We start from the raw sequence: 15,059 nt of genomic DNA on the forward strand, positions 1-15,059 counted from the left end.
ACCGTCTAACGGTACGTTATTTACAGGCTAAACTTTATACGACTTAGGCTTATATATAGTATTAATTAAAAACGTACTTTAGCTTAGTAAGCTAATTCCGAAATAAGGACTAGGTCTCGCTTATATTATTTCGACTCTTACGTCGTATATCGAATTACTTTCGTAACGGCTTTACTAAAGACGTAAAGGAATTCTTCGTTACTTAATCCGGCGATCGCCTTATCTCCCTTATCCAGACTAAGTTTAAAGGCCGATAAGTCCTTAGCTTCGGAAATAAGTATTACCTTTATATCGTCGTTATAAAAGCGGGTATAATTAATTTTAACTTAGAGGCTAACGTCGGTCTCTAGGTATTCGGTTAAGAACGCGTTTTTAGGCCTATATACGCTATTAAAGCAGCCTAAGGTATTAATAGTATCTAGTTTTCTTAATCGCCGAATATAAGGCTTAGTAACGTATCGCTTCTTAAGTTAATAACGAGAGGGATTATTATCCGGACCGAGCTAAAGTTAACGGTTCTTATAAAGGTACTTCCGTCGAATTCGAGTTTCATACGGGACTAAAAGATAAAGTTTATACCAAGTAATAAGGGATAATTAACGAACCTATCTTTAACGACGTAAATCGGTAAGCGAAAGTAATAATCGGTAAGTTAAATAAAACCGTCGATTATTCCTATATATAGGGTTTCCGTAAAGGATCTAAAACCTCGCTATATCGCCTTAGTACCGGTTATAAGGAAACGCTACTTCTTTACGTAGCTTTCCACGATTATATTAAATTACGCCCTTATATCGATTACCGTAGATACGAGAGCTTCGTCCCCGTTAGGTCTTACGTTAACTATTAGCTTAAGGAAAAGCCGGATATAGTTTTTAATATCCTTCGCGATAATAAAATTTACCGTTATTTTATTTGAAAGGTTAATAAACGGGGCGGTAGTTTACGATACGCTAGGTATTTTAATGCTTTCTTCCCGATTCTTTTATACATATTCCTTTATAATCTTAATAACCTTAGGCTAACCTTCGTTAATCTCTATAGCGCGTATCGTAAGGTACTTAATTACCTATTCCGAAAACCCGGGTATAAACTTAATTAGGTCGTCCTACGAAACCTCGAAGCGTTTCTTATTATTCTTATTAATCTTATTTAATTAAAATTCTTTTAATAGTTGGTTAATGGTCTTCGCTTTTTTAGCTTAGTCGTTTATATTCGAAATAACGTTCTTACCGGCTTTAGTCGGTCTACGCTTAGGTTATAACGATAGGACTTCTATATTCTCTTAATTAGATACTTCTCTTTCGATATACTTACCGTTAAGACCTTTAGTTCGCTTAACTACGTTAATTTCGACTAGGTCCGTTTTAATAATACCCTTATAATAATAAATACCTTCGTCGTTAATAAGGCCTTTCGTTTAATTATAACCTAAGATCTTAGTTTTGTATAATTCGTAGCTATATTTACGTTCGATTATTTAAATAACGTTAATCTCTGATATAGCTCTTAGTATCTCTTCTTACTTTAATATTACTTCTTCGTTCTTAAAGTATCGTAGGTCGAGGAATATAAGCTTTAACTTCCCGGCTAGGTAGTAATATACTATCTTACGTACTTACTTTAGAAATTCCTTATTCTGGTATACGTAAAATAAAATATAATAGGCGATCGGTTCTCCTTTACGCTTAGCTTAAGTAATAATCGATCCTAGGATTAGTATTAACTCTAGCTTATCCGGGTCTTCGTTCTCGAAGTAGTATAATTACTTACTATTCTTATAGTAGAACCGATTCTAGGTTATATCTATTAATAATAGGTAGCGGCTATAGTTATAAAGCCGATCGAAAGTATTATAAAACTAATATTCGAATTCCTTATAGTTATTCGTTTAGGTTAATAGAATCCTATTACGTATGCCTCGGTAGTCTAATATAATATTACGTTTAAAGCTTATTAGGGTCCTTTCGTTAATTTATAGGTTATAAAGACTTAGGTTTTAAACCGCGTTTACTAGGAACGGGTTTTCCTATTAATATTATTAATCGGCGCCGTACGTATCCTTAAGGCTATAAGAGCTACTCTTTTAACGGTAGTTCTACGAAGTTATCTTTATTTCTAGAGCGTTAAGTCGGTCGTAGAGGGCTTATATACTAGCTTGCTAACTAGTACTTAGGTAGCTATAAAAGGGTTTAGGTTACGAGGGAAGCGGTAGTAGAGGTATTTAGAGGTTAGGAGTCGTTAATCGTTAAATTATTTATATTATAGGCTTCTCGGGTTCTTCGAAAGTTACCGTTTTTTACTATCGTCGTTCTTCGGCTTAGGCCTTATCGGTAATTTATATTATTATACGACGTTCCGTTTACTTATAAAGCTAAGTATAAAGAATCCGGTAATCGACATTTCCGATCCTATTATAATTATAATCTTTCGTTTTATAGAACTTTATAATTAAGGATATCCGGAGTTTATCGGTTAGGTATCCTACTTTTTAGGGAAGCTTTCCGTTATCGTTTAAGAGCTTAGAAAGGCGTTTATAGTTTATAAAATACGTAAAGATCGCCTTAAGATCGTTAATTACGTTACTTCGTTCTAGCTATACGAGTTTACGTTTAACGTTAACTTAGCCTAGTTTATCGGTAATCCTAAAACGGTACTTTAGGGCTATAACGATAACTCTTTAGATCGTTTAATCCTTCGTAACGTCGTTAATACGCTCCCTAATAATCTTAGTCGTACTTTATTCGCCGATCTTCTTAATCTTATCGTTATCGCTTATACGGTAGCGGTTAAATAATCGATTTACCTTCTTTAGTTACTAAGTTACGTTATATTTATTAAACTTAAGCTTAGGGTAATTAATAGGGTTAGGAAATCTAATAGCTAGTATTACGATAATCGGGGTAACTACCGGCATATTCTAGCTATTAAAGGCTCCGTTATTATTATTTTAAGATAATGCCATAAGGATTAGCGGAATAAGTATAAAGCCGCGGGTAAGGGATAGTTAAGTAGGAGTTTTATCGTCGTTCTCTTCTTCTTCGGGCGGATATAGGGGCGGAAAGTTAGTATCGACTCTTAAGGGTTTTATTAGTAGTTTAACTTTTATTACTTTAAGTTCCGATAGCGATTTATTCCGTTTCCTAGCTATAAATTCCGTTTAATCTAACGATACGAAGTATAAAGTAGAAAGGGGGGTAGTAGGGGTCTTATTATCTAACATAAGGATAAAGATATAATAGTTATTATTTATATCCTAATACTTTTCCTTTAGTATAGGTATGTTATTATTTATTATACTATCCCGATCGATGGAATCTAGGTACTATACGAGCTTCTTTAATTAGCTAACGCTTAATTAAAGTACGATACGTATTCCTTAAATTAATAATTTAATTATTATAAATAAGTCGACGATAATCCCTCTTATTAAGGTCTAGAACTCCTAACGTATAACCTTCGTTAAGGTAATACGTATAAGGAAAGGATCCTAAGTAAAGAATCGCGTTAAATACGATACCGGTTATAACTATAGGCCGGTCTCGATTTAATAAGGGCTATTTAATAATATTAGCGGTATTACCGCTAGGCGTCGTTTTACGCTTATATTAGTACTTCTCGCTATACTAACTATTAATTAATAATATAGGGCCAGCCTATATATAAGTATACCTATTAGCTCGACTTTAATTCCGTTTCCTTAATCCTTTATATCTACGTAGTCCTATTAATATTAATTCCTAGTTCTCTTTAAAACTATCGGTTACTAATAGTTATTAATCTATTAATTCCTATCTATATTATTAATATAAATATCCATATTATATCGTATACTATATCGTCGAATCGCTACGCCTAGGTATCCTAAAATACCTCTAGTATAATAAGTTATTAATATCTATATATTTAATCTATATCGATTAATAAGTTTAGAAGGTAAAAGAAGCTATCGTAAGGTCGGTTAAGGCATAATTACTATTAGCCTTTATCCGCCCTTAGTATTAATAAAGGAGTAACGGGTCGTATAGGTTATCGTAATTTATACTAAGGCGCTCGTACGTCCTTTATATAATAGATAGGTAACTATAAGGGGGCTGCCTTAATCGCTATAAGCTCTATTTACTCGTACGAGATATACTATATTATTAGCGGTTCGAGGAAGCGGTTAATATCGAGCGCTAAATAGCATCTTAGTAGCGATAGTATTACGACGAAAGTTCTCCTAGGTTTTACGGGTTCCTTTATATAATAAATAAATAACCATACGAGTAATATCCTAATCGGTATAAACGCGGTTTAATCGTCGTATTATATCGTAGTATCGATAGTTTAATAGCGTTATAGGTATTAAGGGCTAGGTAGTATCCTAACGGTTATAATATCGTAGTAAAAGTTCCCGGGCTTATACGTACCTTCCTATAATAAATAAATAACTATAAGGCGGGATACTTTATTTAACGTAAAACGCGGGCTATTTCGCGGGTTAAATAGCGGCGCCGACGGCGATCGGTATCCTTTAAATCCTAATAGCGTAATAGAAACTCCGTAAACTAAAGGTTAAGGGGTCGAAAAGTTATAAGGTAGTCGCTACTAAGGAGGAGTAAAGCGTACGCGATACTAAAGACCCGGATAGGTTTACTCGTAAGTATACTTTATCGAAGACTATAATACGTACGATAGTCCAAGATAAATAAAACTAATATCGTTATACTAATCGAAAGGTAAGGAATCTAATGTAATTATCGTATCTTAACTATGCCCCTTAGTCGTAAAGATATAGTAGTCGCTAGCCCGAAGGTATAAGAGGTAAGGAAAGAAAAGAGGTAAAACGTAAAAGTTACTTATTCGGCTATAACGGTACGACGAAGTAACTTAAGCGCCTATAATTAAAATAAATATATTAATCGGAGAACGACGAATCTAATAATAAAAACGAATCTTTAATTAAGGTAAAAATAATAAAGATAGTAATCTAACTAGGTAATAAACTAGATAATAAGCATGGCATGTCCCGTACTTACGGGAGTTATGGTTACTTTATATAGGTATAAGGCCTATCGTAGCGTATTACGTAATGCATTAAGAGGGCATGTCTTACCGCACCACTACAATACCGTTCCTTAGTTAGTCTTTATTATTAGCGTTTTCTATATTAATATATTAGGCTATTTAGCCTTAGCCGTTTAAAGTTCCTAATAGTTCTAGGTCGGGAGGCCTTTCGCCCGTATTAGTTCGGTAAGTTCTCGGGAATACTTCGCATTACTTCTTCCTACGTAAATTCCCTACCTTATTAAGGTATTTCGTAGGAATAAACGGAGGAAGGCGGGTATTAGCTTAAAATCCCTTATATCGTAGCCTCGGAACCGTTCCTAGTAATTACTTAAGGCTTCGTCTATGGTACGAATATTAAGGGTATTAATATCCGCTATTTTGAAATCCGCTATCGCTATTAATACCTATGTTATCTTTTACCGTAAATTAATAACCTCCGCCGAGAATTACTACTACCTAACTACTTATGGGTTAAATTATGTTATTATTACGGTTAGTCGTCCTATAATAAGTTTAAGTAGGTCGTAGAGAGTATCTACGTCCCTAAGGTCCTAACCTCCTAGGGGTCCTCCTAGCGGTTCGCGTCTAAAAATAAGTACGGGAATGGGATTTTCGGGTTCGTTATATTCCGGCTTTATTCGTTATCTACCGGCTCCTTAGGCCGATATCTCTGGTTGTTTTCCTTCCGATATTTTGGTTGTTATAAGGAATATAGGGATAGAGTTAATAAGGTATTAAGATCGGGATATAATAAAGAAAGAGGTAGGAAGGAGATCGGTTTCGCGATTATAGAGGATAATGGAAGATTTCTTACTAATATCGCTTATATTACTACGGTAATAGTAGCTCTTCCGCTCAAGGTAATAGTAACTCTTTTAACCTTACTAATCTATGTTACTATCTATCTAGTAATATTAATTAGTATTAGTAGGTACGTACTGAACAGGAGCAGCGTAGGCACGCTGACGGAGGCACGAAATAAGGACTACCTAACTACTAACAACTGGCCCAGTGCCGATCAACTAAGATCACAGCTATAAATAGCTGTAATCGGTTAATCGGCCAGCTAAAAACGGCAGCTAGGAAAGGGAAGTGGAAAAGGGGCAAGAGAGGATAGCTAGAAAGGCATGGCAAGAAACAAGTAAATGGCTATAGGCTGTAATGTCTATAGGTCTAAGTCTAACTAATGAAAATATAAGTACGCGACCCATATAAATATATATCGAAAAGGCTACGTGGCCTAGATCCACCGCACTACTATAGCCTCTCTAGTTCAATTAATCCGCAAGGAGTAATTAAACTCCTAATATAATAGGTACGGTGGCTCTCGTTTCCTATTAATCCTAATCAACCTAATCCCGATTAACCCTAATTAACTAAAAGCTAGCTAGTTTAATTAAAGGCTAATAGGATAAGTTAGGAAGAAATAGGTCTTTAACTAGGAACGATTGTAACAGTAATAAGTAGGTGGTAGGGTAGGTAACTAACTGTAACCGTACCTAACTATACCTAATCCTAAACCTAATTAATCCCGAACCTATTCAATCGCTACCAATTAAGAGCTAAGCTAGTTTAATTAACGATTAATAGGAAACAATAGGATAAATCAATCAATAAGAATAACCGGGCTAGCGGAGCTATAACCTATAAACTAACCTAATTAACCTATTCCTAATTAACCCTAATTAACTAGGAGCGAGCCAGGTTCATTAGGGCCATTAAGAAATAACAGGGATCAGTCAGGAAAACAGGAACTACAACGGGCAGGTAAAACAAACGTAGCTCCCGTGAGAAATAAAGAAACAATCCCATACGATATAACGTAATCTCCGTCCTTCTCGTCTATGGCTGTCTTTTACCGATCCTTTTTAACTAATTCCTAATCCTATAAACTAACTGATATATCCTGTTTAATGCCCGACTATAACTCGTTTAACCGTTCCTATATTCGTCCGGTAGCATCTACCGGGCTTCCCTTGACCCTCGATCCCTCCCCTATACGTAGTTCTAAGGGCTCTCTAGGCTCTTCCTACCAACCATATATCGGTAAGGGCGACAAGAGGGATCTCCGGGCATAACCTATAACTCGTTTCTTTCCTATAGCTATTTTTAGGCTTTCTTATTTAATATCCTATTTAATTCGTATATCGCGGTATCGTTTATATAGGTCTTTCGCGCTAATCGGTAGGTTCCCCGATTAGGTTCGTGGGTATAAGGTCTGTCGGTATCTTCGTGTGGCAATTAAGGGCATCGTAATACCTATCGGTTAGGGAGAAACCTCCCTAGGTACCGTAACTAGCTAGTAGGGAAAAAACAAAGGCGATCGGAGCTATCGGTAAGCCTCTTGTAATTAAAATAAACTAATCGGTAAAGAACGGATGCCTTTAAGCGCGTACGAGGTTATAAAAAGGGGTAGTAGCGGTAACGGAGTTAGATTAACTAAGGGCGAAAAACTGCTATCTAGGTACTAGTAAAAAACGACGGAGGTAAAACCAAGTAAAAACGGGTATAGCTCCTTCAAAAGAGACAACTAAGAAACGAGGATAGGATAGATCCTACTAATCGGCGAACGAACTTTCAGGTAAGCTAATCAAAAGCTAATAGGAGGGCGTGGTTATTAATGGTCGCCATAGTTGTCTGCCCTCCCTATTAATCCTAACCTGAAAAAGGCTTAATCCGAAAGCCACGAAAATAGCTCCTGATTAACTAAAAAACAGGGAATCTCCTAATCGACGTATCCTAAACCTATTAACTATAAAACGGTCGATTAAAAGGTCGCTCCTAAGGCTAAGGTAAGGACGAGCTACTAGGTAGTCGCCACTAAACAGGAATAGCGTAGGTACGCTAACGGAGGCACGAAATAAGGACTACCCAACTACTAACAACTAGCCCAGTGCCGATCAACCTAAGATTATAGCTATAAATAGCTGTAATCGGTTGATCGGCTAGCTAAAAACGGCAGCTGGGAAAGGAAGACTAGAAAAAAAAGGGCAAGAAAGAGGATGGCTAGAAAGGCATGGCAAGAAACGAGTGAATGGCTATAGGCTGTGATGTCTACAGGTCTAAGTCTAACTAATGAAAATATGAGTGCGCGACACATATAAATACACATCGAAAAGGCTACGTGGCCTAGATCCACCGCACCACTACAGTACGTAAGTAAAAAACGAAATAGACGAAGATAAGTAAGAAATAATAAGGTAAAACGATATATATTATAATGTCTAAGGAAGGGAGGTTCCTTTCTTAAGGTAGCCTTACGAAAAGTTATCTACTTATAGACGTAGGTACATGTGTACATATGCTGTATGCCAGCATGTGTCAATCAACCATCAAAAAACTTAACCCCTTTAATACTATAAGAGAATACGCCGAGGTAGTAGAGTAATTTTATAGCGTTCGGGTTTTAAAGGGAAGGGTTAGTATCGTTAAACGTCTTCGGTAAGCCGTAAATTATTAAAAGCGAATTAACTTTATTAACGCTATAACGTCCGCTTAAAATACGCCGATCGGTAAGCCCCTTAACCGTAAATCCTCTATTCGGTTTATCGCGTAAGCCGAAGTCCGCCGTTTTTCCGTAGCCTTAATACTTAATCCCTCTTACTTCCTTATATTAACGGACGTAAACCTTCGCTACGACGACCTCGTTAAGGTTACGACCCGCCCTCTTCCTTCCTCCGGCCTAGTAAGGATTAAAGCTTTTTAATTAAGGGAGACCTCTATACCTTATAAGTAAAAGGAAAATACCTAATTAACCCTCGGGACGCGGCCGTTACCTTACTATTCCTTTAACTAGGAGGGCTAGGCCGAGATTAAGAAGAAAGTAGCCGAAGTAAAGAAGAAATACGCCGATCGGGTTAAATCGGTAAGGGTAAACCGGGCTAAGTTAGCCGTAAAGTAATAAAGGGGCTCCGTTATTATATTAAACGATAAGCTAAAGGCCCGCCCTTAATAGTTAAATAATAGCCGGTAGAATGAAGTTTCGCGGTAGTTTTTAAGGGGAGATATTAATCGGGACATACCGTACTATGCTTTTTAATTTAATTATTCCTTACGGTATAATTAAACTAAGAAGGCTATAATAATACGGTAAGATATACTTTCTTAATATATTACGTAATACGCTACAATAGGCCTTATACCTATATAAAGTAACCATAGCTCCCGTAAGTACGGGATATGCCATATTTATTATTTAATTTATTACTTAGTTAGATTATTATATTTATTATTTTTACCTTAATTAAAGATTCGTTTTCATTATTAGATTTATCGTTTTCCGATTAATATATCTATTTTAATTATAGGCGCTTAAGTTACTTCGTCGTACCGCTATAGCCGAATAAATGACTTTTACGTTTTATCTCTTTTCTTCCCTTACCTCTTATGCCTTCGGGCTAGCGACTATTACATCTCTACGACTAAGGGGCATAGCTAAGATACGATAACTATATTAAATTCCTTATCTCTCGATTAATATAGCGATATTAGTTTCATTTATCTTATATTATCGTACGTACTATAGTCTTCGATAAAATGCACTTTCGAGTAAACATATCCGGGTCTCTAGCATCGCGTACGCTCTGCTCCTCCTCAATATACATCGAAAAGGCTACGTGGCCTAGATCCACCGCACCACTACACTACTTACCTCGTAACCCGTATAGCTAACCTTAACGAAATTAAGCGCGTAATAAAAGCGTAGCAAGAAGCGTACCTCGCTAATATCCGCCGTATAAAGGACGCGGAACGACGGCGTTCTATTAGTATATACGAGGTCATGTTAGAACTAAGCATTACTAAGGATAAAGAGGCCGTCTATACCCGCGTATATTACTAGGGTACGCTTCCTTATTTTTTTATCTTTTTTTATTATTACTATTTTAGCCCTTATTCTATTCTGTATTCCTACTACGAGTTTAGAGCCGAGTTCGGAACCTATCGGCGGACGATAAGACTATGTTAATATTAATATTAACGTCCCCTTAACCGGTACATTATCCTATCCGGAGGATAGTTATAATACGCATAACCCCCTATCATGCTGATTAATTGCGGGGTTAAATACCCCTATAAATACCCCTATAAATACCCCTGTAAATACCCCTGTAAAGGGGTGTCATTTAGGGGAAACTCTGTTTTTATTGGCTGAAAGTTCGTATACGCCGTTTTAATTGGTTAAAAGTTCATATGACCCGCTTAAAAGGGATGCATCTAATAAAACCGCAGCATACGCGTCCATCTATTTACCTACGCGTTTAATCCTATTTCCTACCTATTTCAATCCTTTTTAATCGAGGTTAGTTTCTCCCCGTTCAATCCAGGTTAATTTCTCCCCGTTCAATCAAGAATCGATTACTAATCAATCCCTTTTCGCAGTTCAATCAAGCGTCGATTCCTACTTACCCCTTTTTCCCTAGCCTTCGGAGAGGTTCTAGGTTTTCGGCACGAAAACCTAGAGAAGCGCGGAGCGCTTCGACGTATTTTATAGGATTCTTAGGATACCCCGATTAAGTATATATATATAATTATTAGTCGACGGAGGAGCTGGAATACGCGAGAGATACCTAGAATAAAGGGGGAGGGAGAAGTGCTAGGTAGTTGAAATAATACCTACATCAGGACTGAAAACATGGCAACACTGAGTACCCGAGACGCTTAGCTAAGCTACTGTAGCTCATCAATACGCGGGGAAAAGTACCTAGGTATATAGGTGCACATATACCCGCCGTCGGTCGTTGCGAACGCCGATCTCCACACAGCGGTTGCCAGCTGGCAGCATCTTGCATACATTGACATATGCTGACGAGTAGGGGTGCTTTCAACTGCATCTTGGCGAGCTACATCGCTGTCCTGTCCCTGAATCTGTACAACCTACAACCACGCCCGATTCCTCCAGGTCCCCCTACGCCCGACAACACGCCCCCTCATATATCCGGATACGCATAGGACCACGAGCCGCAGCCGACATCCCACGCTCGCTTCCGCCGACTACATTCCCCACCTGAGACGGCGGCAACCATGGACCCGTACTCGGCAGAAGGCGAGCTGGTCACCATCCACAGCCAGTTCCACCAGGGCCAGTATCAGGAGGTGTTAGACTTCGACGCGTCGGCGCTGGCGGCCACGAATGCGGTGCCGGCGCGCGTGCTAGCCCACCGCGCGCGCATCGCCCTCGGGCAGGCTGAGGAGGTACTCGCCGAGGTCCAGGGCGAGTCCGCCCCCGAGCTGGCCGCTGTCGCCGCCCTCGCCGAGCTGCGCCTGGGCCGCGCCGACGCCGCTGTCGCTGTCGCCGAGCGCCTCGCCGCCTCTCCCGACGCTGCCGCCATCGAGGCCGTCCAGGTCCTCGCTGGCACCGTCCTCCAGGCCGCCGGCAAATCCGATGAGGCCCTCGTCTTGCTGTCCCAGCATACCGGCAGCCGTACGTCTACCTGACCTGGCCCGATCTAATAGACTAAACACCCCCCAACCCCCCCGCCCTCCCCCTTGTCTTTTCTCCCTTCCCTTCCGTTCTTCCCGAAAGACGATAGACGGATGGAGCAAGTAGTTCTGCCCCGGGACCTCAGCTACGCATGCTAACGTACGCGCGCTCCCCTTCTCGCCCTAGTCGACGCTACCGCCCTCATCGTGCAGATCCACCTGCAGCAGAACCGGACAGACCTGGCGCTCAAGGAAGTGACGGCGGCGCGGCGCTGGGCGCAGGACAGCACGCTGATCAACCTGGCCGAGTCCTGGGTCGGCCTGCGACTAGTACGTACACCCCGGCGGCCGTGCCTCGATCTCCCGCGGCCGGCAGGAGTGCGCGCTGGCTAACGCACGGTTCTCTCGCTTCTTCGTCTGTGACGCGCAGGGTGGCGACAAGTACCAGCAGGCCTTCTACGTGTTCGAGGAGCTCGCCCAGGCGCCCTCCACGTCCTCCGTATTCTCACTCGTCTCCCAGGCCGTCTGCGAGCTCCACCTCGGCCGCGTCGAGGAGGCCCAGGCGGCCCTCGAGCAGGCCCTCGAGAAGCAGCCCGACAACGCCGACGCCCTCGCCAACCTCCTCGTACTCCACGCTGTCGTGGGCAAGGACGTCAGTGAGCTCACCAGGTGCGCAGCATCCTTTTTTTTTTTTTTTTTAAGAACAACTACCTCCCTGATTCTTGATCGATGGAATCCCACGGAACGCTAACACGCGCGCGATCGCGGGCTCCTCCGCGCTCCCGCTCCCGCCTCGCCAGCTCCCTCCAGAAATCCCCCCCCCAGCACCCCCTCCTCGTCGATCTCGAGGAGAAGAGCGATCTGTTCGACAAGGCAGCCGCCAAGTACAGCGCCAAGGTGGCGGCGGCGTAACGCGCAGAGCCAGAAGGCCGGGAAGAAGACTCGGAGACTGAGCGCGCGAGGGCTTCGTCTCTCTCCCTCTCTCTCTATAGTTTACCACGTACGGACGCAAAGAGAAAGGGAAAAGGGAGAGGCGTTTAGAATCTTTTAGTTAATTAGGTGGCCTAGCTGTTATACCACGACATCTGCACGAGCAAAGGAAAGCCCAAAACAAAAGGAGGGGCGCCTTACTGCCTGGCGGCGGGTTGGCCGTCGATAAGGGATGAATGGAACTAGACGACGAAATGAGAAACTGCCAGACTAATCATATGACTGCCCTAGACCTGGCTCCGACAGCTACACAGTGTCTTCTAACATACAAACATGAGGATTCCCCCGTAGGCTAGGGGGTAGACGTTGTATCGCGTATTCATTTCCCGTACGTGACTACCCACTAGGCAGGTTTTTTCTCTAAGATGTCCGCACGCCCCGTTAGCAGTCGCGCCGCCACGCAGAACGTACCGGGCCGTCCGCAGTCTCTCTCCTGCTTCATGTCGCCTACGTGTAGGCCGGTAGGTGCGCGCGTTGCATTCTATTCGCTACTCACTAGACTCGCGTCTACACCCCCCTCTCCGCACGCCGTCCCGCAGCGCCCTCGGGATTCTTCGTCTCGGCGACCGCAGGCAGAGCGAGGGCGGCAAGCATGTCGCTTGTACGATGCCGCGGACGAGTACGAGCACACAAGTCCGACGATGGGGGGCTCGGATCTTATGGTGTGGGTATGGCTTCCATCGCGACGGTGGAAAGAACTAGCATCCCCATATGCCTAGTTCGGGGGCAGGCGGGGGCGAGGAGACGGCCTCAGGTGTGAGGGGCTAGAAGTCGTCGCCATACCAGGGACCAAAGGTTTTTCGCCAGCATCGATCGCAGACCGCCCCCGGTTAACGCGCACGCCTGCGCCGCGGAGCGCTGATCGCCGGCCAGGGGCAAAGGGGGCTAGGACATCGGAGTGCCCGCCGTCTGACCAGCGCGCGCGCCGGCATCGTGCGGAACAATCTCTCCCGTGTCTACCAATTGCGTCACGCGGGTCGCTCCCCGCGATCGTCTACGTAGCGATTATGCTACATCGCGGCGCGAGGGCTGGTGGCGGCTCTCGGGGTGCCAGGACCAGCCCTGGGCCCGGCGGGCATCGGGTGCGGATCGACGTGCCCTAGTTACGACATCTCATACCATCGACTAAAACCTGCTCTCACAGGCCTGGGTGGCGACACCGAGGAATAGAATCTTTGCGGCGATCACGGCAGATGCCGCGAGCCACGCCCAGGGGCTCGGTCTCGCGGCCCGCGGCAGGCGGTTGGCAGAGAGTACCTGGCTAGGTGACTGGCCGAGAGGTGAAGACGTAGAATCGTCAGCGGCTTTCTGATCGACGCACCGTGCACACGGGAAAGGGCCAGTGGGAAAGGCCAGTGGACACTGCCGGGAGGATGGCGTTTTTGCTCGATAGCACAAGGCCGATCGAGATTCTGAAACCTCCCTTAGATACTTTGACCGCTTAACTCCGTGCCTATCTACCATCTCATGCGACTAGGAGGTATGAGGCAAAGAATGCTGTAGGTTGATCTCGACAGTGGGTTCACTGTACGTATATTTGTATCCTACTATCCTAGGTAGATGCTGGGAATGACGAAGAGGTTACCCCCTTTTACCCCCTTTGCATCCCTAGGTTATTATTGTTTGATCCGTCCTCTCTGCGCGCCCCACGGGAGAGTCGTGGTGAAGCACGGCGTAAGTGCCTGCGAGAACGGACGCCAAACTAAGCTCATATTTAACTTCCAATTATCCGCCGATAGGCCCGGAGACCGAGTGGCATCGGCGACCTATCTATCCCTCCGGTCTCTCGTATGGTACACCTAGACTACGAAGCGAGGAGGAGGAGGAGGAGGAGGAGGAGGAGGAGGAGGAGGAGGAGGAGGAGGGAGATAAGCGATCTCTACACACTGCGCTAGTCTAGCGAGACCGAAGCCGAGACTCGCGAGCGGCGTGCATGCGTGTCATCACGTCTGATGTAAGCGGTGACTCCCACACATCCTCTCCGCTGGGAACCCTTGGTATGTGTGGAGTGGCACGAGAGGACACGCACGCACATCACGCCTCGGCCATATACATAGCCTCACATCGGGTGCCTTCGGTACCTACCCAGAGCGGATACGGCGGATTGGTCGGTCGACTTCCCTTCCTCACATCTACCCATCTGGCCTGGCCTGGCCTGGCCTACTCCTATCTGGGCCTCCTCCTTCCGCGGCATCCGTCATCGCCGAGAGATTCTCTGGCCCGATTGGACTTCCACACCTATGGGGTCCTATCGCTTCTTGGGGGAGAGTAGGCTTGTAAGCGATAGTAACACAGCGCGCGCCCGCCGCCACCGCGACCCCGTCCCTCCGCCTCCTCCTCTCCCCCTCCTTCTGCGCCTCGTCGCCCCGCCTGGGCTAGGTTCCTTAGGTTGGGACAGGACAGTGGATGATTCCTCTGGGCGGCTGATGGTCTGGGAACGCGCGACTGATGCGTGGTTGTGGTGCATTGTCGTAATGGCAGTGTGAGATGTTGACGACGGCCGGGCAAAGCCAGCGAAGGCGTCGCGCGCACCAGAAAAAGGTCACCCACTTGGGCCTTGCCGGGACCTGAGGCGGTGGGCCATGGCCATGCCTCCG

At 43.8% G+C, this 15,059-nt stretch overlaps 1 protein-coding gene across 1 annotated transcript; it reads left to right on the forward strand.

Annotated features, from left to right (window-relative positions):
- Window positions 1–10,978: 10,978 nt before the first annotated feature.
- GGS23DRAFT_209134 (coatomer epsilon subunit-domain-containing protein) lies at window positions 10,979–12,606 on the forward strand. The gene is made up of 4 exons (XM_051511867.1): window positions 10,979–11,473; window positions 11,660–11,802; window positions 11,903–12,141; window positions 12,273–12,606. Exons 1-4 carry the CDS (start codon window positions 11,074–11,076, stop codon window positions 12,382–12,384), a joined length of 894 nt encoding a protein of 297 aa, XP_051369476.1. The 5' UTR covers window positions 10,979–11,073; the 3' UTR covers window positions 12,385–12,606.
- Window positions 12,607–15,059: the final 2,453 nt, after the last annotated feature.

The sequence above is a fragment of the Durotheca rogersii genome, assembly GCF_024521655.1.
Source record: "Durotheca rogersii strain YMJ 92031201 chromosome Unknown GGS23scaffold_21, whole genome shotgun sequence".
In the NCBI taxonomy this organism is placed as follows: domain Eukaryota; kingdom Fungi; phylum Ascomycota; class Sordariomycetes; order Xylariales; family Xylariaceae; genus Durotheca; species Durotheca rogersii.